Source organism: Fulmarus glacialis, unplaced genomic scaffold, assembly GCF_000690835.1.
Source record: "Fulmarus glacialis isolate BGI_N327 unplaced genomic scaffold, ASM69083v1 scaffold25678, whole genome shotgun sequence".
Lineage (NCBI taxonomy): Eukaryota > Metazoa > Chordata > Aves > Procellariiformes > Procellariidae > Fulmarus > Fulmarus glacialis.
In genome coordinates this window covers 41514-65189 of record NW_009230509.1, presented here as the reverse complement: position 1 = coordinate 65189, position 23676 = coordinate 41514, and the positions used below count along the sequence as shown (strand labels likewise).

The 23676-nt window shown below is 36.7% G+C and overlaps 1 protein-coding gene across 2 annotated transcripts in view; it reads left to right on the top strand.

The window, feature by feature from the left end:
• Positions 1-9288: 9288 nt before the first annotated feature.
• ATP13A3 (ATPase type 13A3) overlaps positions 9289-23676 on the top strand; it is a 34478-nt gene continuing 20090 nt past the window's right edge. The window contains exons 1-11 of one of the 2 annotated variants that reach the window (XM_009584267.1): positions 9289-9299; positions 10025-10118; positions 11890-12063; positions 12867-13037; positions 13349-13419; positions 17093-17173; positions 18986-19055; positions 19927-20061; positions 20858-20930; positions 21686-21817; positions 22845-23024. In XM_009584267.1, coding sequence (XP_009582562.1) covers positions 9289-9299; positions 10025-10118; positions 11890-12063; positions 12867-13037; positions 13349-13419; positions 17093-17173; positions 18986-19055; positions 19927-20061; positions 20858-20930; positions 21686-21817; positions 22845-23024 — 1192 coding nt within the window. Of the gene's footprint in view, positions 9300-10024; positions 10119-11889; positions 12064-12866; positions 13038-13297; positions 13420-17092; positions 17174-18985; positions 19056-19926; positions 20062-20857; positions 20931-21685; positions 21818-22844; positions 23025-23676 lie in introns of those variants that run through there. The other variant, XM_009584268.1, reaches the window with a different exon arrangement.

Genomic DNA, 23676 nt, shown 5'->3' with positions numbered 1-23676 from the left:
CAAACAGAAATTTGGTTCAAATGTTCTTATGCTAACCTCAAAAATATTTTCCAAGAATTTAGAGGAAGAGGAAAAAAAGTCATTGCCTCCTTTTACTGAGCATCCATACCACAAAAGCAAATATATCCCAGGAAGCAGATACTCTACATCGCACAATAAGGCGGCAGCCACACAGGAAAGGTTGGGCTCTTGGCACAGCCCCTGAGGGGAAATGCTTCCTTGAAAGGACCCATTGTTGCTGGATCTGGTTCTTCAGACTCCCAATTCTCCGCTAGAATACTTGCGGTTCTCTTGATGCTGGGATGGGGCATCTTTGCCATCTCTGTTATCTGACCATAATAATCTTGGTTATTTAATCAAATAGAAGGACTGAGTAAAGTTTACGCCCCATGCGAGAAAGGAACGTCTTTTTGGAAACAGCTTCAGTGCTCAGCTATTGAAAACTCATGGTGATTATAATGGCGCCATGCCTTACCCAAGGTATTTGAAACAGTTTAACTTTCTCTTCCAAGAATAAGTAAAACATTTCATTGTCCCTGTTGTCAAAGTCTCTGAATTCTAACCCAAATGTCTGATATGCTCTTCCAAGAGACGAAAGAAATAGTAAGTATCTAAAATAAATGGATGCTTTATTGGATTCCCTGACTGTGGAACAGACCTTCTTTCCCTCATGGCAGCCAGGTAGGAGATCCAGAAATCAAAAAAGTAAACAAGGAAAGACTGTACTTCTGTGTGTCTGAGAGTGGGAACAAGCTTTGGGCAATTTTGACTTTTGGTGCTTGATTTATCAGTTGAAAATTTTCATTAATGTAGATAGGTGCTGCTTGAAGTAAGATAAGTGAGATGCCGGGGAGGTTAGGTGGTGAAGTGCTTGACTAGTTGTCGTTGATATGAATGACTGCTTTCCAAATTCTTTTCTAACATGTCTTCAACTTGTGCATGTGCTGTTGCATTAATAGCAAATTTTTAAGTGGTCTGAAAATAATGACCTGAAGACCAGTTAGAAAGTAAGTTTTGAGTATAGTATTGGCTATAGTACTTTGTTATTGTGATGAATTGCAATACTGAGTTTATTGTTAGATGTAGAATTATCTTTCCTTAATGTAGCATGTATTCTATTATAAACATTGCAATTGCTATTGCAGCCTGCAAAAAGTATACTTTACAAAGAATACACTCCACAAATGTAAATACAATTTTGGTTTGGTGATTGTTGGATACAATGGTATTCCTTAAGCCTAAACACAGAAACAAAAGCTTGTATTATAACAGAAAGCCCAAGATGGGAAGTGATAAAATAGGTATTGAGTGGAGGGCTTTGTTAAAATTTAGCTCGTGTACTTGTAAAATTTCCATGTATTCATTAAACTATTATGTCATTCTTATTGTTAGAACTTGGTTAGTTGACTAAAGTGTTAAGCTTTGTTTGTAGTACAAATTATAACATTAACTTCCTTCAAAATATAGCTGGAGGGTTTTTCATTTTCCATAGTCCTTTTAGCGTGTAGGTCTTATCCAGGTATGTATTGTACATTATGTGGATAACTTCGTCTTTAAGGGTTCAGCTGCAAGCTACTGGAGAACTGTAAATTGCAACGACTTCCATTCATGTTAGGTGTATTTCTCAGATTGAAGGTGCCTCTCAAGGAGAGTATCTTTTACATTTGTAGTCTGGACTACAAACTTACAAAAAATATTAATATGTTGAAATAATACTGAAAGCGTTACAAATAAATTTAAATTAACGCATGTAAGCTCATCCTAGTGTATGTTGAAGTAAAATGTGATAACCTTTGTTCTTTATGGTTGTAAAAATGTGATATCCCCAGACTATTGGCTAAGTTGTATAGCCAATATATAGGTGTAGTGATCTGTTCCAGTTTTGAAGTGATCTTTGAGTGATGTGGCTTTTATGTTTTGGGGGCAGGCAAAGACAGGATCTCACGCGTGGTGTCAGGCTTGCCAGGTGGCACGAGAAGTCTCTAGCATTGTGCTGCAGCTCAGATACATGGATCCCTCCGAGTCCAGGGTGTAGCGTAATCCCATCTGCCCCAAATCACGGCTGTGGTCCTGGATGCTAAGTGGAAGTTGTCACTGCGACAGTGGTGCACATCAGAGATGTAAAAATGCTGAGTGCAGGTGCATCTGTGTTCAGAAGTTCCTTGGAGACTGTAAGAATCCATAAAAAGGAACTTTGGAAACTGTTTCCTATGAGGAGGTACCAAGACTGATGAGTGAAGGATGATGAATCCTGATAACAGACTATTTGCAGACAAGATGTCATAATGTGGATTTTAGCAGGGCATTCTTACAGCCTTTAAAATCAACTCCTAGTTTTTGTAATTGCAAATCTGTTTAAAAATGGTCTTTTTTTCATTTTCAGTGGCTGCAGGTTCTGCCAATCTCTTCAAAAGCAGCCAGTGGAGAAATTTTAGGAAATAGTACATTATTTTTATAGAAGTTGAAATAGGATCCCTTATGTAAAGGAGGAGGACTGCAAAGTAAATATGGGACTTATGTCCAAGACACTGTGGGCAGAAGCTTTGGTTTCAGCTCTTGAAAGCTTGAAATGTTCTGTTCAAGTTTGCTTTTTTTTGGTGATTGATTTTTAAAGTGTGCAGCATGTTATGTGATACAGTTTGAGAAGAATGTGCTCCTAAATGTTTTTTTTATCTTTATTTTTTCTGATCCTTACATCTTCTTAGCCTTGTGTCCTTGTCCATTTACTTATTGGTACAGCACACTTTAAATGAAGTCAGTGTTTTAGATTCAGCTTTTCAGGTATTGTATGCGGAATTCATTGGCAGTTGGCATGGGCAGGAGCTGCAAGCCCAAGTAGTAATAGCTGATAAGACTTTTCCTTCTATTTTTATAGCTCCATTTAACAGTGTGGTTTTTCTAGAGTATGGTCTTTTAAGCAATACCTAGAACTTCTTTCCTCAGCTGCTGGCAATTCTGACATCAGATTAAATATTACACGTACATCGAAAGCAATGAATTGACTGCAACTTTGCATGGTCAGTGCTGCCAAGTGTTGTGTAGGCCAGGAGGTCTCCTTAGCAGGATGGCAAAGGAGATCTTGGGTCAAGAACAGGGTTTTTTTTTGTGTTTTTTTGTTGTTGTTGTTGTTTTCTTTCCCGGCTAAGAAATGTTTCCGTGGTCCAGGGGAAAGAGTTCTTAATCTTTTTGGAATAATTTTGAAGAAGCATTTTCATTGGTTTTTTTACTGGATAAGAGGTACTTTTTTTTTATATGTGTATGGACGTATTATAAGGTTCAAATTCTGAAATACACTTCAATATTCAGAGCAACTTTTGGCATTTGGCCTGAGGTACGAGTGCAGAACTGTCTTGCAAAGCTCCATCTCCTTGGTTGTGCCAAGTGCTCCCGTGCAGTGCCTGATAAGCAGCCCTTGGAGGCTGATGTGTAAAGCTGGCTTCCTTGGAAGGGCAAAAGCACGCACTTTTCCTCTTTGTAAAATTAACTGCCATCCTCTTCTGCTAATGGTCAGCTATAGCCCAGGCTGCCTTTCCATCTTTCCTAAGAAATTGAATGTATTTTGAAACTGAATGTGTTCTCAGACGATACATTCAAACTTCTTCCTGGCCTGTTATTGCTGTTCTAGTTTGAGTACTTCTTCAATTTTTAATTCCATAACTGCCAGTATGACAGAGACTGAGCATTAGTTGGTGTTTTGTATCTGTAAAGCAGTGATTTACCTCCTGTAGGTCCGTTGCATGAATGCCAAAAACCTTTACCATAACGTGTGGAAAAAATGGGCTCCGTTTGGTAACTGCTCTGTGTGGGAATCGCGTGTTTCTGGAACAAGAATAAGCCCTGATGGTAAACATTGCCTTTGTAAGGTCTGTTACCTTGCTAGCTTGATTCCTTCTCGTGGTAAAGGGTTGGAAATATGGCTCTAAAGTGCAGAAATGCTTAATTTCTGAAATAATGTTTGGTTTTCTAGTTTCAAGGAAACAGGGTTTTTCTGTGTTTTGACAGCGAGTCAGGATACAGTTGAAGGTGATGTCTGTCTGCTATGCAACAGGCACTGTCCGCAGTTAAGAATGACTGTTCAAGGTATTTTTTTTAATTCACAAATCTGAAAGACTTGTAATGACATCAGACCATTTAGAAAATTAATTTTCAACTCCAGAGCTGTAAGGTGTCTCTTAATGGAGGATATATTTGTCGTGAATAGTTCTTGAAAAGGACTTGAAAAGTCTTTCAGTAGCCCTTAAAGTTACCATAATGGATCCTTTTGGACCCAGGAGAGCCAGGCGGGTCACTTAGTAAGATGCTAGATCAGATTTCAGGAATATGATTCATGTTTGATCTATATCGTGATCTTTTTCTAGACAGGTGAATTGTTCTGTGTTTTTTTTTTTTCGTTTTGTGTTTTTTTTTGTGTGTGTCTTAATTCTCTTCCTGTAGAAATTTATGGTGCTTGGTTTATTTAATGACAGTGATTATGCAGGGAGCTGAGGAAGATTGACATGTATTAATGTCTGCACATAGGTAGTTTTTAAATTTGGCCTCTTTCATGCATGTCTCACTCTTCCTGTCTGCTTTGCTAGATCTTTTCATTTGCCCTTTGTGTTCTTACCAAAGCAGTGCTGGTTGATCCTTGTGTTGTACAGAAAAGTAACTTATTTCTGCAACGTTTGGGTAGTGACCAAGTTACCTGTTTCAGCTTTGTAGCACTTGATCTCTAAAGGTCGTCTGATTTGGTGTATGTGATTCCTTCATTAAGCTCTGTGATAAACTGTAAAATGCTGAGAGTGAGAAATGTGTGTATTTCTTAACTGCCGCCTTTAACATCGATTAGCTCCTCAAAATGAATGTTGTTGTCTTCACTCACAACAGCTGTAAATACAAGGAAGGGTTTGGTCAGAAGCGCATATGCTTTTAGCTGGGCAGATAATATCAGGACTCGTGCATAGACCTGAAGCTGTCTGCGGGCTCCTGGTGAGGCATTTCTGGTTTGAATAGAAGGAGCTGGACCAGGCGGCTGATGCCTGGAAGCGCAGCCTCCGCGCCAGCCCGGCCACAGTCTTGCAATTGTTCAGCCACACTGGAGGGAAGAGGAAAAAAAAAAGGCATTCCAAGCAGTGCCAAATTTTCTTTGATATGTTAATCTTTTGATAACAGTTTGAAAAGCCCTTGGAGACTTTTTTTAGATTTTAGACAAAATAGTTCATTTGTCAGGACTTCCCTTGTAGATAGGGTCTCAGTTATTAAGAACTGCCTCACTAACTCATGATAACAAAAGCAAGTGCAGAGGACAGCTGCTGGACTGCTTGTTGGTAAGAGAAACTCTGGATTTTTACGAATTTCTGAAAAGAATAAAATAGGGAATGTTTAAGATACAAGTTTGTAAGTTTATTTACTTGCATATTTTAAGCAGCCGAATGATGACAGAGCATAAGCATATGTAACAACTTGATAATTTTTTATGCATATCCATACATGGATTTTACTAAAGACTTGAGCTGTCAAAATTCTATTTTCATCTGAGAAACTTGGTTTTTAAATTACCCAGTGACTGCAGGAGATCTCAAAAGTTTCTTCTTTTGTAGCTGTAGTCTTTCCAGACCTTGGAATTTTTCTCTTGAAATTATGAAACTTCCGGTTAAACTGGAAGAATAAACTGATGGCAACGATGTATGTATCCTAAAGCAGAATTAGATTTTAAGGATTATGGATTTGGGACAAATGTTGACGAAGATCTCTTTGCTTCCCATCCCCCAAATCAAACTTGAAGGGTAAAATTTGCACTGAGGTAGTTTGTTAATTATGCCAACTATTAGAAAACTGACTTCAGATAAGCTAGTAGTCCTTTGAAAGTGTGGCTTGCAGAACTTTTTAGGCATACTGATTGAGACTTACTATAGTTCTTTAACAACATTTTCCTTAATAAATGTGCCATGAGTTCACTTGCACCTTTTATACTGTTGCTGCAAATGTTTATTGCCTATAAATATTTTGGTAGAACTGCTTGGTATCCTGGTTGTTTAGTCAGGATAGATCAACAAATAGGTATTGGTGTAGTGATTCAGAAAAGGTGCAACATTTCTTCACTGTGGGGGATGCATGTAGTTTTAAGGTCTGTACACTGCTGTAATTTCTCCGGTGATCCAATTTGTGATCTACTTTAGCTCCAAAATAATACCGACTTAAATCTGAAACTGCAGGTGCTGTCCTACTCATAGGTACATACTCTTCAGGACAGAGACAAATAGCAATTGCAGTTTAACTTTGATATACTTTTTTTTTTTTTACAATGTTGCAGATTTACTGTTTAAGCTTGTGATTCAAATGTATGCTCTTAGAAGTATTTACAGTTCAGACACTGTTCAGCTGATCGTTATACTATTTCTTAATGTTCTAAAATATTGTAAGTGATTTCATTCTCGTAGTCTCAGTGGCAAACAGCGGTTTTTTTACAGACCTTTTTGATACCTCCTACTTTTCTGACTCCAGAATATGCTTAGCTGTACAATAGTAGCTCAAGTGGAGTGACAGTAACTTTCACCATTTCCATTGGTTTTGGCCCCTGTCTTTAAAAGGAATAAATAGTGCTTTTTGGTTGCTATTTGTTAAAGGGGGAAAGGACTTCTCTAGCTATTCACTCCAGGGAACTTGTGCCGGAGAGAGGCTGAGTGGCAGCCCTTGCATCAGAGGCACTTTATATTTGAATATTCCTGAGTCCATGTTGCTTCTTGTGAGTGGATTTCAACCTCACCTCAATTTGAGTACTAGTAAAATGTCGTACTCCCTTGTAGTCTGAAAAGTCCAAGGCTTATATTTAAATATTTAATTAAATATTTGAAGTATTGAAATGTTTAATTTCCCACCATATTATAGAAGGAAGTAAAGATCAAATGCAAACTGCTGAAGTCTCTTTTGAATTGGTGAGATGCTGCTACTTCTTTCTTCAGTCTGACCCAGCAGCCTGAAGTCACCACCGCCTGTGGAGCCCATGGTGGTGGTGGTGAACCCCAACTTTCAGCACGGCAGTGAGAAACAAACCCAAAGCAATTATGCCTTTGAACTCTTGATGATGAGCTTGGACTGATGATGTGCCAAAAGAGATAAGATTGGAGAAAGAGTGCTGTTCTTCATTGCTGTATAGTATGATTTTCATGACCCATCAACTAAGAAAAGATCTAAGTTTAGAGATTTGAATTTGAGTTTAATATGGAAAATTATAGGCAGTATGTGAAATATTGAGAATGTGTGTGTTAGTTCAAGGTTGCTCAGTAAATGAGTCTGTATAAAATAATGCAGATGGAGCTAATGATGTGAGGCAAAAATAGCCTCTTAATGCTCCTCATGTATTCCCAGTGTGATTCCACCCAGCTGTTCAAAGAACTCATTGAATCACAGGAATTATTGCTGGTGCTCTCAGTGCTGAGATTTCCCTTTGTGCTTCTTCAGACCGATGACTTGATGCTCCCTCCTTGCTGTGGAATAGCCCTAAATTAAAGCAATTGCACTTCTCTCTCATGCTGCTGCGGCATCCCATAAAGCGCCTGTTCTGACGTGTTGGCCATATGGAAATCTCAGTTGAGATTTATTGATCTTAAAGCTGTTTGCATTTATTTTGCCGCCTGGTCCTTTCCTGTATCAAGTATAGTTGTTGCTAGATATGTTCATCAAGATTGGAGTATTGCCTGCAGGCACTGCTTTTCACGTTGCAGAACACTATAGTGAGGAAATGCTTGTTTGTTTAAGAGCAAACTAGTTCAAGTATGATAAATCCAATAATTCTCTCATGGAGCTGTGAACTTTATTAGAAATATAATTCTGTAAATACACAAAACTTTTTCTGGCTGCATGACTTCCTGATTGAAAATGTGATTTGTATGGTGTACATAAAGTTGTTTGACGTTATTAATTCAAAGATTGTTCTCGGGAGCTTTCTCAGCAATCCTGTGTAGGTTAGGACAGATTTTAACTCGTTTCATATACATATATCTTTCCCAGAATAAAAAACTGTTTAGTGAAGAAAAGTGGCAATTTAAACAAAAATGAGTTTTAGAACTTGCATGACTTGTGTAACAGATAAGGAAGTATCAGTAGTGCACATCTTTTGGCTTAATTTCCAAATTAATTTGCAGTAAGAAAGGTATTCGTAGTTCAGTATTGGATAGTAATAGAAAATTTTCAGCTTAAAGCAAGGAGCGTGAGCTGTTGTTTCTATCAAAGGAGACAGTTGTTACCAAATTAGCTTCCTTCCATACAGAACAAAATACAAACTGTATCAAGCACTCAATTTATGAAGTGCTGAGTTGTTTTTCACCTGTGACTGAGCTGTGTGTTGTGATGCAGTTCTTTGCTTCGAGTGTGTGTTTCTTCCACTAGGACCTTATTCAGCAGTAGGAATAGATTCCTGAGGAGATCCAGATTGGGGCAGCAAAAGAAACCTTTTCTGTTGGGTTTGTGCTTCATTTGTTGGCTTAATTGGAAAGGAGGTGGTAGCTTGCAGAAAACATGTGAGGGTGTGATGATGTTGATAAACTGCAGGAGTTGGGAGGAAGGACCTTTTGAAGTTGGCATTGCTGCTGAATGTAAGTGCGTGGATCCAGGGGCTGGCTTTGAAGGGGATCTGACTTGGAGTCTGGTGATTTGAAATGTTGGGGAGTTAATGACAGCAAAGAACTTGGTAATGGTTGTGCTTTTATCATAATGCTACCTAATACTAAGTATTTTAAATAGTGGCATCCTAGTCTTCAATGGACAGCTGAGATGAAGTTAAGTAGATGGCTTTCACCTTGATTTCTTTTTTTTTTTGTAACAGCCTTCTGTCTGAAAAATGGCAATTACAATAACTACTTGTGCTATGACAGTGAATCCTTAATACTTGAGGACTCCTTACATGCTGTGGTAGTAAGTGCTGTCTTCTGAGAGATTTATATATGTGCAGTAAATAAAATCAAAGGCTGTATAATGTCAGTGCAGAGAATGATAGTTAATCCATGTCCTGGCAGATGAGCACTGGCTATGCAGTGGTTTTAGCTATGGTAAGTGGTCCTGTGGAAATGCGATATGGGTGCATTAATGATAAACTGTATACAATTAACATGTACAGGGGTGCCCAAGATGCAGTTTTAATTAGATGCAGTTTAGGTTAGATGCAGTTTTAATTTCAAAAATTTAGCTTTTTGACTTGGTATCTTTGATTTTCTTTGTTTATGCGATGTTAAAACTTCTGATGAGCCTCATAGTATGTTGTAGCCTTTTGTTTGTAGTTCTTCCCTATTGGAATAGGGATCTGTGTGCACTATGTTAATCTTGTAGACAGCTTCATATTTTTTTCATGCCTTTCCCTATTCATGAAACTTGTGATCATGATCTATCCTCAAAGCACCCCTCAAGATTTGCAGCTATGAGAGATTTACAATAAGAAGTGAACCCATTGATACAAACTGAATGGTAAAAGAATTGGAAAGAAGGGAAAAGACTAACTGACCATTAAGCATGTCTTGATTTAGAAATATTAAACTGGGGACTAAACTTTTTCTAGCACATATTTATTTTTCTGCTCAGATGAGAAATGCACATCTCGGGGGTACAATGCCTTTCATCTTGAAGGATAGCCTGGCTTCTGAAACCATCTGATTGGAACTGTTACATGTAGAATGGTAGAAATGTGTAATCTTGAGCTACTTTTAAGCTTTTTTTACAGGTTTAATTTACGTCTCCATTGTGAAGTTTGTAGAATGTACCAAAAACTGCTTGCTGCATGTAGAATGTAACCAAGTTAAATTGATAGAAGCTCTTTTCCCTCCTTCAGAGCCTGCTGTTTCTGCAATATTTCACTTTTGTTCATCCAGTTTTACTAGAGCTCCTTGGGTCGTTACTACTGGAAACTAGTAATAGTGCAAATTTAAGATCTATATTAATATGTTGTCAGTGTGTTTTATGTGCATGCACTTGTAGAAAATAACTCAAAACAACCTAATACTTAGGTATAAAATCAGTAATGTTGCTTCAATTTTTAATTCTTTTGTTGTTAAAGGTCTTCCATATCTCAAGTCGAGAAGTTCCATATCATACTAAACATGGAGAAAGAAGAAAAGAAATTTGTCAATAAAGCAGAGGAAGATGAGATGGTAATGAATTCTGTTAGTCCATTTTTATACAGTTGAAAGCCTTTGCAAAGGTGCTAGGTTGGCTACATTGGGGTCAGTAGTCCAATAGGTAAGAGATTTTGGTGCTTAAGAACTTTTTTTTTTAAGAGGAAAATGGAAGCAAAGTGGGTTGTGGGGTTTTTATTTTTTTTCTTCTTCAAATCTTGGAGCTTTTTGCTTGTCAAACAGGTTAATGCTCCATAATCCGACTGTACTCTGCATACTCTTGCCTATTCATATTTATGCAGATAAGACCCACTCCCTAAAGTATGGGAAGCAGTTTTATGGGTATTTGGTAGCACATAAACTTTTGCTTCCTACTGGAGCAATGATAGCTCTTATCGTTTGTCCTGGAAGACACAGCAGTTAGCTTTCACAGGAAAATAGTAATAACTGATCTTTAAATTTCTAGCCCATTCTAGAAACAGCAGAAACTATTTGGGATATATAGGGGTTTTTGTTTTAAAAAATGGTAGATTCCTGTGAATTGTAGTCCTTGTTCTGTCTTTGTGCACGCTGCTAGGAAAAGCTGTTCTTCACTAGACCAGCTCTAATACAGAGAGCAAATACACCTTACAACAAAAAAATGAAACTGAGATCACTAAAATAAATGCTTTTCAGAGGAAGTAATTTTGTTTGCCCCAAAAGAAGCATTAACCTCTCCCACTATCTTTCACCCACCTGTTTTTATTGGTAAGGAGTGAATACTGGCTCCAGTGTTTTGGGGGTAACAGAGAATGGGTTTTGTCTCTGCTTTTTGTCAGCTGAAAAGGCTGCAAAACAAACTTGTTGAAAAGCCTTTTCTTAGAAAAGGAGTTTAAACAATTTCTAATACTGTTTAATGAAAAGTACAAAAAAATTTGCAAAAAGTTGGTGTCAGTGTGAACAATGTGGGTGGGACTCAATGGGAAACTTCATTGCCCTTTTGCAGCAGGAAGTATAATCTAATGATGTAATGTGAAACTCAGGAATGTAACACAGCATCTAGTAAGTCACTGAATTATTTTCTGTTCCTGGCTGTCATCAGGTTAAGTTGGTACTTGCCTTTGACCAAGGCACACTTAATACTTTGTGGGTTTTTTTTTTTTCATGGGAGAAAAGGATTTTTCCAGCTGATGCAAGTTACAGAACCTTTGACAGTGTGGCTTGCATTTTCTAATGGTTCACATTTCTTGTTAAATGGCAGGCAAAGTAAGCCAGTTCCTCTACTAAAAAGTAGTGTTTGATAAATATATTTACAGGCTTGTTTAGAAAGTATGAAATTCAGCTAGCATCAGTAATTTAAAACTATGTATGCTAGCTAATCAAATGCTAAAGTGGTAAAATCAGCATTTGACAAAACCGCATATGCTTTTGCTCTTAAATGCTTAGCTGACTCATGCAGTGTCATGGTCAAAAGTGTGGTTGTTCACTGAGAGTTAAGGCAGGTTGTGCTGCAACCTCAGTCCTTAGGGAGCAGTGCAGAGAGGAGGCGGGTCCTGCGATGAAATAGTTTAAACAATGTGGATGTTCTGCCTTTGTCAAGCTTTTACTGATGTTTGTATTTCTGACTGAGCAAAACAGTGTTCCTTTTTGTTGCCACTCCATCATGTATTAAGTTTTTAAAATCTTTCCTTCCCCCAGAGAAGAAAAAGGAGAAGATGGCCTTTAAATTTGATTCGCTTTAAATACCGCACTTCATGAAAAATTAATGTTGGCTTCCCGAGCCAGAGTAATTAAGACCGTCATTGTTTGTTTCTCTGTTTCCATGCAGGAGATCTATGGCTATGATCTATGTCGCTGGAAGTTGGTGCTAGTTACTGTAGGAGTGATCTGTTCTGGTGGCTTTCTTCTCCTCCTCCTCTACTGGATGCCTCAGTGGCGTGTGAAAGCAACATGCAAAAGGACTGTGCTTAAAGACTGTGAAGTGGTTCTGCTGAGAACAACTGTAAGTCTATAGGAGGATGCACTTCTCTGAGTCTGCAGTTGTTTTATATCCCTCTTGCTGCTTGCTAAAATACACAAATCCTTGCCTGCAATGTAGACATGATTTTGTTTTACGGCACTGCAGAACTGTGCTCCTTGGTACTGTACATAGCTTTGATGCCCGTATGGGAAGACTGACAGCTGTTTGCAGAGGACATAGCAAAAAGAAAGTCTTTGCTTTTGGATTTTAAGAATTAGATACATGAATGCTGTTGTCATCAAAAGTTGCAGAAGAGATACCGTGTTCATACAACCTGATAACATGGTTTTCAGGTTTTCCCTCCCTTGTTCAGCAGAGATACATTTGTTGAATTAAAGTGTAACTGTGGACCCAAGTGTGGTTTGATTTCAAGTGATTTTCTTCCTCCACAATTGCTGTGTACAGACCCTGGTTATGATCTTGTGTAAAGTCCTCAGTCGTTTGAAGTTGCAGGGTGGGTGCAGCTGAATGCATAGGAATCCCATAGTTCCTCCTACTACAGAACAAATATATTAAATTGTGAAGGGCTGAAGGTATCAAAATTCAAGTACCAAGACTCATTGCTTAAAAGAAATACATCTTTCAGTGCAAAAAATATGCTTTTAGAATTGTGGAAAGAAAGTGTATTCTTAAGGTAGCTGATATTAACTTGGGGATATCTTCTGTAGTTATGTGTGGGTTCTGCTAATCTGTCATCTGTTGTTGACACATTTTGCTACAGCTGTTGTAGTAAAATGCTGTTTAAATGCTGTTTCAACCAACTCATTTTTTTCCCTCTTCTTAAGGATGAATTCAAGATATGGTTTTGTGCAAAGGTTCGCATTATGCCTTCTTTGGGAGCCAATCCTTTACAGAATCCTAACCCTATTGTACACAAGGTTTCAAATGGCCATGCTGTTCATTTCTGTGAATCTGCTGCAGAAGAGAATAAAAATGATTTGAAAAAATACTTGCCTGTAAGTAAACCTGCAACACTACACTTCCTAATTTTCAAAGTATCTCAAGTAGTATCTAAACACACACAACACAGTACATGTGAGCTGCTACTTTTGTCTAAAAGGCTAACTCATTCTTTGGGTGGAGCACAAATCTTTTCCTCAATAACCTGTTACTGGAAACTGTGGAATGCTTGAAAGATTGTTTTGAAAGAAAAGTATTCATTTTTTAGTGAAGTTTTTCTAAATTCACTTTCTATTGCTGTTCAGAATGAAGTTAGTCAGAAGAGGTGTTAAGCAGTGCTAGTTTAATATCTATGTTGCCCTTGCAGATTCGTTATTTCACACATCACAGCGTGAAGTATTTCTGGAATGATTCAGTTCAAAGTTTTGATGTTGTACGGTAAGAATACTTTTTTTCTTTTGTGTTGTGCTTCAAACTGCATTTTTTTTAATACAATAGCATGCCTAAGAACATGGTGAAAATTGGTATCATATTCTGACCAGCTGTTTTAGCTCATTGAGTCTTTGTTTAAACCATAGTGAGAGCAGGGAGATGTTTAACTCGGCGTGACTTTGGAAGGAAGGTATTTGTTTAATCTACCTTTATTGAGCATGATTCATATAGGGTGACAGGCTGCATGCCTCTGCAGACTTTTTGCCTGTTCTTGCAGTGTTATTTGAGAATCAGAGCACCTGTTTGTAGGCAGTAGTTCTCCTTCTACAAACTCCTAAAAACTTTCCTTTTGATGGAATAACTTATATTTTTTGCATTGCTGCTGAGCTAGACCCAAAAGGAGTGTCTAGGGAGAGGGGAATTCACCAAGTACCTTGTTGCTCACCTTTGTGTAGGTCTGCTGCTGCTACATTTTAGTCCGTTGAGCTTAATTTGATCCCTCTTTGGTTACTCTCTAGTAACAAAAATAGGTCTCTTGCATTGATAGAAAACATCTTTTAGTGGGCAGTACCAGCTGCGCTCACTGAATGTGATACGCTGTATTTTCTTTTATCCAGCAGCACTGTTGCATGATATTAGGGTTGAAGAAGAAAATTCTTTTTTCTGATGCTACTGATAAGGCCTTCTCATAGTGCTAACATGATAAATGAACACAGGCTTCTGTTTTTGACAACTGCTTGTTAAAATAAGAAGTTCAGATCAGAAATATAACCTCTTTTAAACTTAAATCAATGTTCACTGCATTGAACGATCATGTGGAAAAGTTCAAGCACTGCATATAGAAAAAATTGACCAGTGACTGAAGGAAAGAAAAATAGCCAAAATTTCTGTAAGAAGAAACATACTCTGCAAATGTTTCTTATGTTTTCGAAAAAAGTGTGTGCAAATAGTATGGAAAGTTATCAGCAATGACAATAATTTAAAGAAATTATCATAATACAAGCAGTTACAAAACTGAGCACTCCTCTGGGAGGGTGGAAATGTCTCGGTTCATGTGTAAATAATTAAAAGCTTTGTATGCATTTTTTATGTTAAGCCTCCCATGAATTACAGTGGTGCAGGTAGTGACGCTTGTCATTTTGCATTACAGGGTCCTGTTTTCATGCCTATAGTGTTGCTAATTTAAACTGTTCAAAGGGAATATTTCCCACAGATGAGATTAAAAAAACCTCAAAACTATACTTTTATGCTAAGAACAGGTATGGGAAAAAATCCTACAACTCCACGTGTTTAGAAGAAACTGTTGTTCCTTAGCATTAAAGCAGTGACTTGAAACTTGGCATTTGTTGGCTGTTTGACTGTGCCTTTTGATGTTCTTGTGATAACTCGGTCAATTTATAACCCCCAGAAAAATGTCAGATATGCCTGTGAAGTTATGTGAGTATTTATTCAATCACATTCTTGCTGATATGCCAAACTTTCATTTGTTTGATGTATTAGCAATGACTGAGCCCGACCACTTGTTTAGTCAGGTACTGTAGCTGAGCTGGACACCATTATTTAGCAATTGGATAATAAAGAGGAGAAACAGCTGGATCTGAGACATAACCGATACTGGTAGAGTACTAAGTCACTTTTGCACAAGGTCAAATAAGAATGAGAGTTTGCTATAATTTTTCTCTAAAGTGAATTAGGTGTGATCATGTAGTGAAGCACTAGATACCACCTGCAAAATAATAGCTGAACTTATGAATGATAAATATTCTGAAAAGAAGTCTTAAAAATTTGTCCTTCATCAAGATACTTTTTCTTAATCTGCTCTTCAGTTTATGTAAAAAACAGAAATCGGTATTACCTAATAACGTGGTTGAGAATCGAGTTAATATTTGTAAAGAGACAGTATATGAGACTGAGGGCTTTATAGTAAAATCCATAAGGCACGCAACGCAGTTGTAGTTGTGATTGAAGCACAATACTGCATCATGAAGATATATTCACTCTGCAGTTAATTATGCAAGTATCCAGAGACAGAACAGTTTTATCACATAATTAAAGACTTAGCACAATGGAGAAGGGAGGCAAATTAAGATTTCTTGGGCAACTAATTTGGTTATGAGAGCTTGAGTTTCATATCATTGTTCTTTTTATAATAATGTAATATTAAGATCACTGTTTTAAACACAGGAAATGCAAGTGTAATTGTTCTTAAACTAAATCAGACTTGGTCACATAGCCAAAGAGTATGCAACTTTGACCTTGTATGTCTGTTTTGTTTTAGCTAGTGTCAACCGAATCTCTGAGTGAGTAGATGAGTGCTTTGTGTAATAAACTGTGTGCACACAGGGATTTTTTTAAATGCCCTGGGAATTCAGTACTGTAACAGTACTGTAAAAAGCAGGTAACATCCTGCTAGAAGCTTTGTCTTTGCATGGACGTTACACACATGAGGTATGCATATTTGCATATAAAGCACTTAGTTTTAGGTACCCTTCTTAAACACACTGTTACATTCCTTTTTGTGCAGGAAAAGAAAAACTGAATCATTTAGGATAGAATGGGAGAAAAGGCACCTTATTAGCAGAGAATTGTATATTTATTAATCTAAAAGTCGTAATTTTAAAATCCTTGAACTTGAAAAATTTTAGGGAAACCTCATAAACCTGTGGCCAGATTAACACATCAACATTTTCATCTTCTGTTCTTTTACGAGAAGTTGGCAGAAACATGGTCCTAGCCTTTGCAATAGTGAGGATGTTTAAAGCTTTCCCTGTGTTCTAGAGAATGGAAATAATTGTTATTGTATATGCACAACAAAGAGTTTTTTCTTCACTGGGACAACTCTGAATCCTTTTTAGTAGATAACTTAATAGATATCCAATATAAAAAAGACTTGTGTTGAATAGTGCTGGTTTTGTCATGTCATCTGTGAAAGCCTTTTGGAAGGTAATGATATTTTCCTGTGCATCCAAAGTGTGTCCACTAGAAAATGCCTGGATATTGAGCATGATATGTCCGATTTACTGAGTTTGGTAGTTGAAATGATCCCATAGCTGTAAACATAATGATGTTTCGGGTGTGCTTGCTTATCTGCAGATCTTCTAAATTATAGCATTTGCTTTCACAGCATGTAGACAAGTCCTGTCAAGATGAGTCTTCCAGTGATAAGGAAGTACTTAAAATGTAGAATGTACTTTACCTAGTCATGGATAAAATTTTGATAGCAAGATGCTGCAAAATAGCTTCAATATATATTTATTTAATAAATTGACTAATAATTGTTTCTAAGATGCTTCCATTACTACTTAGAGAAAAATGAAGATAATTGTAAGAAATATTAATCCATATTGATTTCATATAATGTTTTATAAAACTTGCTCACTTTTTCTTTTTAGAGGCCTTTGAATACTAGTTAGATACATTTTTAAGTGTATCTCCGTTTTGATTGAAATAGATATGACTATCCTACAGAGTAAGATGTGTCAACAAGAGGACTGCTTTTAACATCTGATTGGTATCTGCAGTTGTGACAAAAATAGCTAGAAAAACATTAATCCATAGACATTGTTCTTTTATAATACAGCGTAACTCTTGGCAAAGATCTAGCTATTCTGAGTTACTGAATACTTCATTTTAAATATCAAGTTTCTTAAATAACTCATTGACTCTTTCCTTTACTTAGAGGTCTAGATGAATCTACATTCTGTTCTTCAATTCATAACAAACACAGCACAGGACTGACAAAGGGAATGCATGATTACAGGTAATATTACAGTATTTAAGTGAAGAATTGTTTTCATTCCATTACCTGTGCTCAAAGTGTTAACAAACCTAGAAGACAATTGAGGGATTAGTGTTTACAGACAGGCTCTTATACTTCCTTCAAAGAAGGCTGTTAGATATATGAAGTTCTTGTTTATCTTACCTATACGTTGTGTAGGAACTAGACTCTGATATTGTGTTGACTTAATTTTCTTGCACTACACTGACCATGGCAGTTGGAACTATTGCTTAAAGTAATTCAGAATATACTTCTGAAATTGTATTTACTACTTTACATTTTGAAATAAAATGAACATACAGAAAGAATAGAATGTTTTCAACCACATTGGCAGGTATACAGTGAAATCTGGCAGTTGATGTAAAACAAAGTAGTTATTTTTTCCACATAACGCGCCTTTAAGTGACATAAATGTTACCATAACATATTGTCATTGTTGAAGGGTGTGTAGGGCAAAAAGACTGATTCCTAGTGGAAAAGTCCATCAGGAGTTCTTTAGCTGGAAAGATGCTCGTTTGTCTCAAGCTGCAGATTGTTGAAGGCTTGAAGGGAACGCTGAGGGAGATCACTCTGCTGCTTCTTGTTTTCTTTCCCATCCTTGGCTAGTGGTCATTGTGAGAGAGAGGATAGTGTGCTAGATGGCTAATAAGGAATGTTGGATGCCAGGAAGCAGGAAACCTGGCTTAAACTGTAACTAATTTCTTATTTTAGGAGGATCAGGCTGGAACTTCCCAGGTCTCAGGACTTCGGCTTTAATTTTAAAAGCTTAGTTAGTATCACAGGTGTGTCCCATAGCTTGCATGGATCTGTCTCTGGTTGGTTGGGGCTAAATGCATTCCCCACTTTTTCTTTTAATTCTGGTTGGCAAGAAATAACTGGGAGAAAAAAATACTAATGTTTTAACATGCTCTTTTAGACTAATGGTGTAAATACGCCTGTCAAGGGACACGGCTGAAGTGCATAGGTAGAGAAGAACTTAGTCTAGAAAAAAAACCTTTAAAATGTAACTTTAATGGTACATAGTTCAGGGATTTCTTAGTTCTCAAATGTGAACAGCAGGCTGGAATATATATTGTGAAAATGTAGATATGTACTTAATTATTGGTGTTCTAATTTATTGATAGACTACCCAAACTACAATAGTTCGGGTTCTGTTGCAATCCTGGCTGTTTTTTTTTCAGATGAAACCTTCTTAGAGTTTAAAATATGGAAGCATCTGCTTGCTTATCGTTCCATTTTCTGTCAATTTGTGTCTTTTCATACAACAAAAGCCTTTTCCTTAAGAACATCCTCTAAGGGCTTCTTCATGTCAATGTCATTTAACTAGCTCAGATCCCATCAGAGGGTAGTTTCTTGCCCCCCCTTTCATGATTTGCCTTTCTTCATGCTAAGAATAAAACTAAGATACAGAACCATGAAAACAGTGTCTTACTGCAGGGTAAGAGTTAACACTTGTTTGAGCTTAAGTTAATGAGAACCCCATATTGGCTTTCAGAATGACATGTTTAATAACATCGGACCTATACACAGTTTACAGGGGAATCTTATTATGAAAGAACCTAAAAATAAGTTACAGTTTAAATTGAAGTATAAAATAATTATCTTTGTATTGGAACATCTCACTGGGTAAATGTTTTCTGATAAACACCTTTTGAAACAATATGATAAATAAAAGGGGCCACAGATTAAATAATATTTTATACTTTGTCATATTAACGGAATTACTTTGAAGTGAATAAGATTTCTAATAAAAATTTTAACTGTCTTTTGATATTTTTCCTTTTTTTAATGCAGAAAAGCATTCTATGGAGTAAATGAAATTGCTGTGAAAGTGCCTTCCATTTTTAAGCTTCTGATTAAGGAGGTAAGATCTTTTCTTTAACAAATTAAAAAGAGTGTATCATTAAAAGTTACTTTAAGTACAATGACTATTGGACTGGTCTTTAAATAATAGTGTAAGACAGAAACCTTCCCCCAGAGCCCAGCACTATAAAGCAAAATGATGTGGACCTTTATTTTTGAGCTCTCAAAACTTAAGAGGCCTTAGATGTAAGCTCTTCAGAGTTCACAACCTGGTGTCTTAGCAAGGACGTTAGAAAGTGTGTCAGAATTCTTTGAGAGGGTATGCATCTTATTTATTTTTTGTTGTTAATTTCAAACATAAAATGACTGATTGTGTTCTCCGTTATCAGCCCAGGGATTATACATTACAGCATACAGTATCAAATCAAATGTGTTCTTGCATATATAGTTTTGTTGGATTTGTTCCATTTTTCTTGTATCAGGTGGATTTGAATAATTGACTTGTTATCCATGTGCTATAATAATGCATGATAGAAACTTTTGAACAAAGAAACTCTCCGACCTGAACTAACGGAGTAAGAACTTGAGGTGTCAGTTTATTAATAAGAAATAGATAGTAACATCCAAATTAATTTATGAATTGTAACTTAAGGTGCATCAGATGTTCCTATCCTTTTGCTTTGAGGTGTAGGGGAAAATGCACGCCGTCTTAAAAGTATGTATTTGTGTATTATTTTAGTGAGAACTGTGCTTTTGAGGGGTTGAGGAAGTAGTGAAAAAGAGGGATCAGTTTGGCAAAACAGACAAAAATCACGTATCAAGAAGTGAAAGGTTTATCTCCTCCGTGGAGGAGGAGGATGATTCTGACTCTCTTCTGATGGAGAATGCATGTGACCTTTTGGTGTAACTTTAATGTTCTGTCACTCTTCTAGGTTCTCAACCCTTTTTACATTTTTCAGTTGTTCAGTGTGATATTGTGGATCACTGATGAATATCACTACTATGCATTAGCAATTGTGATCATGTCTGTAATATCCATTGCTAGCTCACTCTACACCATTAGAAAGGTAAGTTCAAAGAAAACAGATACATCTTTTCAGCTTTATGCTGATTGGTTTATTTTGATGTGAAATTGCCTACAAATCTTTAAGAATTTTTCAGAGATATACAGGTAGAATATTGTTATGGATTTTCCCTCTTTGAGCTGAAAGAATTTGGATTTACAGTTCTCTTTGAGACCCTTCTCTGCTGACTTCCATGACAACCATGAGGTTGACCTCATAACAGAAACACTACCTTACTTAAATAAAACCTGGACACAAGTTTAGGTACCAAGTTGTATTGACAGTAGTGATTCTGTCTTGCGTTGTTTCCTTCTGTTTGAGAAAGTCCAATGGAATTGAGCACCAGCCAGATGTGTGGATTGTTAAATTGGTGATGCATTTGTCTCTGTAGACTTAGGTGTATCTGATGGAAATCAAAATAGTAATTATCCTTAAATTGCAATCTCTGAATTTGGACCAGAGACAAAAAACCCCTCTTACCTTAATCCAACTTCATACAACTACTGCAGTTTTTCCTTATGTATGTTAATGACCAAACGTTTTTATGACATTTTGTGTAGCAATGTATATTTGCTTCCAGAATGCTGTTAAAAGTAGGAACCTGTACAGATTGATGCACTCAAACTTTACTTGCCCGTAAGTTTCCTAAACTATGTTCAAGAGAATGTTTTGAGTAACATTTTGTTGTAAAAGAATGTTAGTAAAGAATCTCATCACTTCTACTTGTAGAGATAGAACATGCATTTAGAAGAAAACAAGCTGTGCTTTTAAATAATGAACTGTTTTCTCCCCTTTGCAGCAATATGTTATGTTACATGACATGGTAGCAGCTCACAGCATTGTCAGAGTTTCTGTCTGCAGAGGAAACCAAGGTAAATTTCACAGGCGGTTTGGAATGTTGAGTTTAAATTGTTCATTAAGTGTGAGTGTAAAGTTGGTGTGCATCTGTGCTTTCTTTGATCAGCTTGAAATGCTTGCATTTCTTAGCAAAATTGCATGGGAAAAGGAGAATTGCAAAGTGGAATTTAGATAGGATAATTACCTATTCAGGATCATCCTTCTAGATGGTATTTTTAGCGAGTATCACGTTTGTTCTAAGTTAGGTGCTTGTCCTATTCCTGTTTCTCATTATCTACCACTCCACATGTGTAATTGTCATTGTAGTTTCTTTCTTGGCTTAAAGACGTGCATGCGAGGGGTTTCCATTACAGTTTATTACCCAGCAGGGGCTGCAAATTGATTTCTGGACTTTTGCTCATTTGGATACCACAGTAGTTGAAGATGGTTAGGTTGTGGTGTGTGATATTGTTTTGTAAGACATGTATTTGTGTTGGACTTGTGTTTTTATACTGAAGTTACTCTTTAGTTAATTGTTAATATCTTTTGTAAAAGCTTGATTCCTTTCATTTGTTATGATGAACTATATCCATGTGGTCTAGAGTTTAATCTGTGATGGAACTGGGTTTATCAATGTTTTTTTCTGAATCTTTTAAAAAACTTTTCATAATGCCATTAATAAAATGGAGTATAATCTTGTCACCACCTGGATCTTAGCTGTGAGGATCTTTATCAGGTTTTGTAGATGGTGGCTATTTTCAGGTAAACTTGTTTGTGTTTTAACACTCAGAAATAGAAGAAATCCTTTCCACTGACCTTGTGCCTGGAGATATCATGTTGATTCCATCTAATGGGACAATTATGCCCTGTGATGCAGTACTTCTCAGTGGTACTTGCATTGTAAATGAAAGTATGTTAACAGGTAAAGTAAACTTGAAAGAGTTTTGCGTGGCTAAAGGTATTAGTTTATACCTGCGTGCATGCTTAACTTACAGTATGCTCTAGCAGAAGCAGATACGTTTATTTTGCTTGAAATGTGTATGTTCTTGCAATTATATATGCTCCTAAGTACTTATGTACTTGTGTTCTGCTTATCTTCAACTGTTACCTGGTACTGCTTGGCAACTCCAAAAATGAGTGATGTTTTCTTGTTGAAAAGCTTTCGTCTTGATAGTTTGTCTTCCTGCCTCTTTACTTGGTGTTCTCAGTGCAGATTGAGTTCTGCAGTATGTTTCTTCAGAAAAATTTTGCCCAAACTTTTTAGTTGCTTCCAAGAATGAAGGTAGTGAGTAGAATGTTCTGCTGTATTTAAAAACAGAAATTATGATCTCAGGTTGTACCCACATTCTCTGATAGAAGGGACCTGATGTATTTGAAGGATCGTTTCAGTGAATAGGATGGACTTTTTGTTATTCCTAGGATAACCTGTCCAAACTGGCAGCATTTAGAAAATTGTAGTTCAGAGATTGTGTTTTATCATGTTCAATTCTTTGACTATACTTGAGCCTCCTGCTGCTGCTAGCGACTGATAAAAATTGGTTGTAGCCCTTTCTTGAGTGTACTCAGTCACCAAAGGAGCTGAGAATAATTTTCTTCAGCTTCTAGTTTTTCTGAGTAAAGATGGGGTGATGCCTTGCAGCAGGAGAAGGAAGCTTGTCCTGTTTTCTTTCAATGAACTGTATTTTACACCTATCTGATTTGAAGAAAGAGGCATAAAAGCTGTATTGGTGAATAACGAATAGAGTTAAGTAGGATTTGGATAAGGAATCTGGTGAGCTGAGGCTAATAGGTGAGAGACTACCTAATAATGTGCTGAAAGGAAGATTACTTTTTCCATAAGTCCTGCTTCTGTGCTGATGAAGTGAGATTGTATTGTTCTACTTGAAGTTGTGAAGGAAAAAATGTCTATTCTTATTTGATCTTGCTTAGAGGCTCTTTTTCTATTTAAGGTGAAAGTGTTCCTGTCACAAAGATTAATCTACCAAATCCTTCAGAATATCCGAAAGCAGTGGGAGATGAAATATACAGTCCAGAAGTGCATAAACGGCATACTTTGTTCTGTGGAACCAATGTCATTCAAACCCGTTTTTATACTGGAGAACTGGTCAAAGCTCTAGTAGTGAGAACAGGTATTGATTGTTAAGTTTATCACTTGTTAACATATACTCACTTTTGTAGGTGTATGTCAGCTGATACTTTGGAATATTGTGTTGAATGTTGCTGGGCTTGGATAAATGAGTATACCCCAAATAATTTGATAAATGTCTTACAACAATAGTAGAACTAGATAATGGCCTAGAGAGTATCAATTGGCAAGCAACAAAGTGAATCAGTCTTTAGCATCAATTTAAAACTTATCTGAATGCATTTGCAAGTCCTTTAGATGTCTCTTATGGTGTGTTGATTGAACTACATATGCCTCTTTGAAAAGGTTTGGCATACCATTGGATTGGGTGGGTAGCGGGGAACTGCTTATATTAGTGGAGTCATTGGCAATGTCAAATATTTTTCTTTGCCCAGAGTTTTGTCAAAGTACATAACATTTGCTTAAAAAATGTGTTTGATCTAGCCCTTTCTACAGAAGTGCTTATTCATACTAGTATGATAAAGGTTTGGTTTTAAATAATACAGATGTTCTATTAAAATTGCACAGACTAATGTAGTTGTGGGATTCAGCTTTACAAAGATGATTTTAAGAAAACCACCACAAAATAGATGAATGTAAGCTAAATCCAAGCTACAATAGAATTGGATAGAATAAATTTGACTACAGTGACTAGA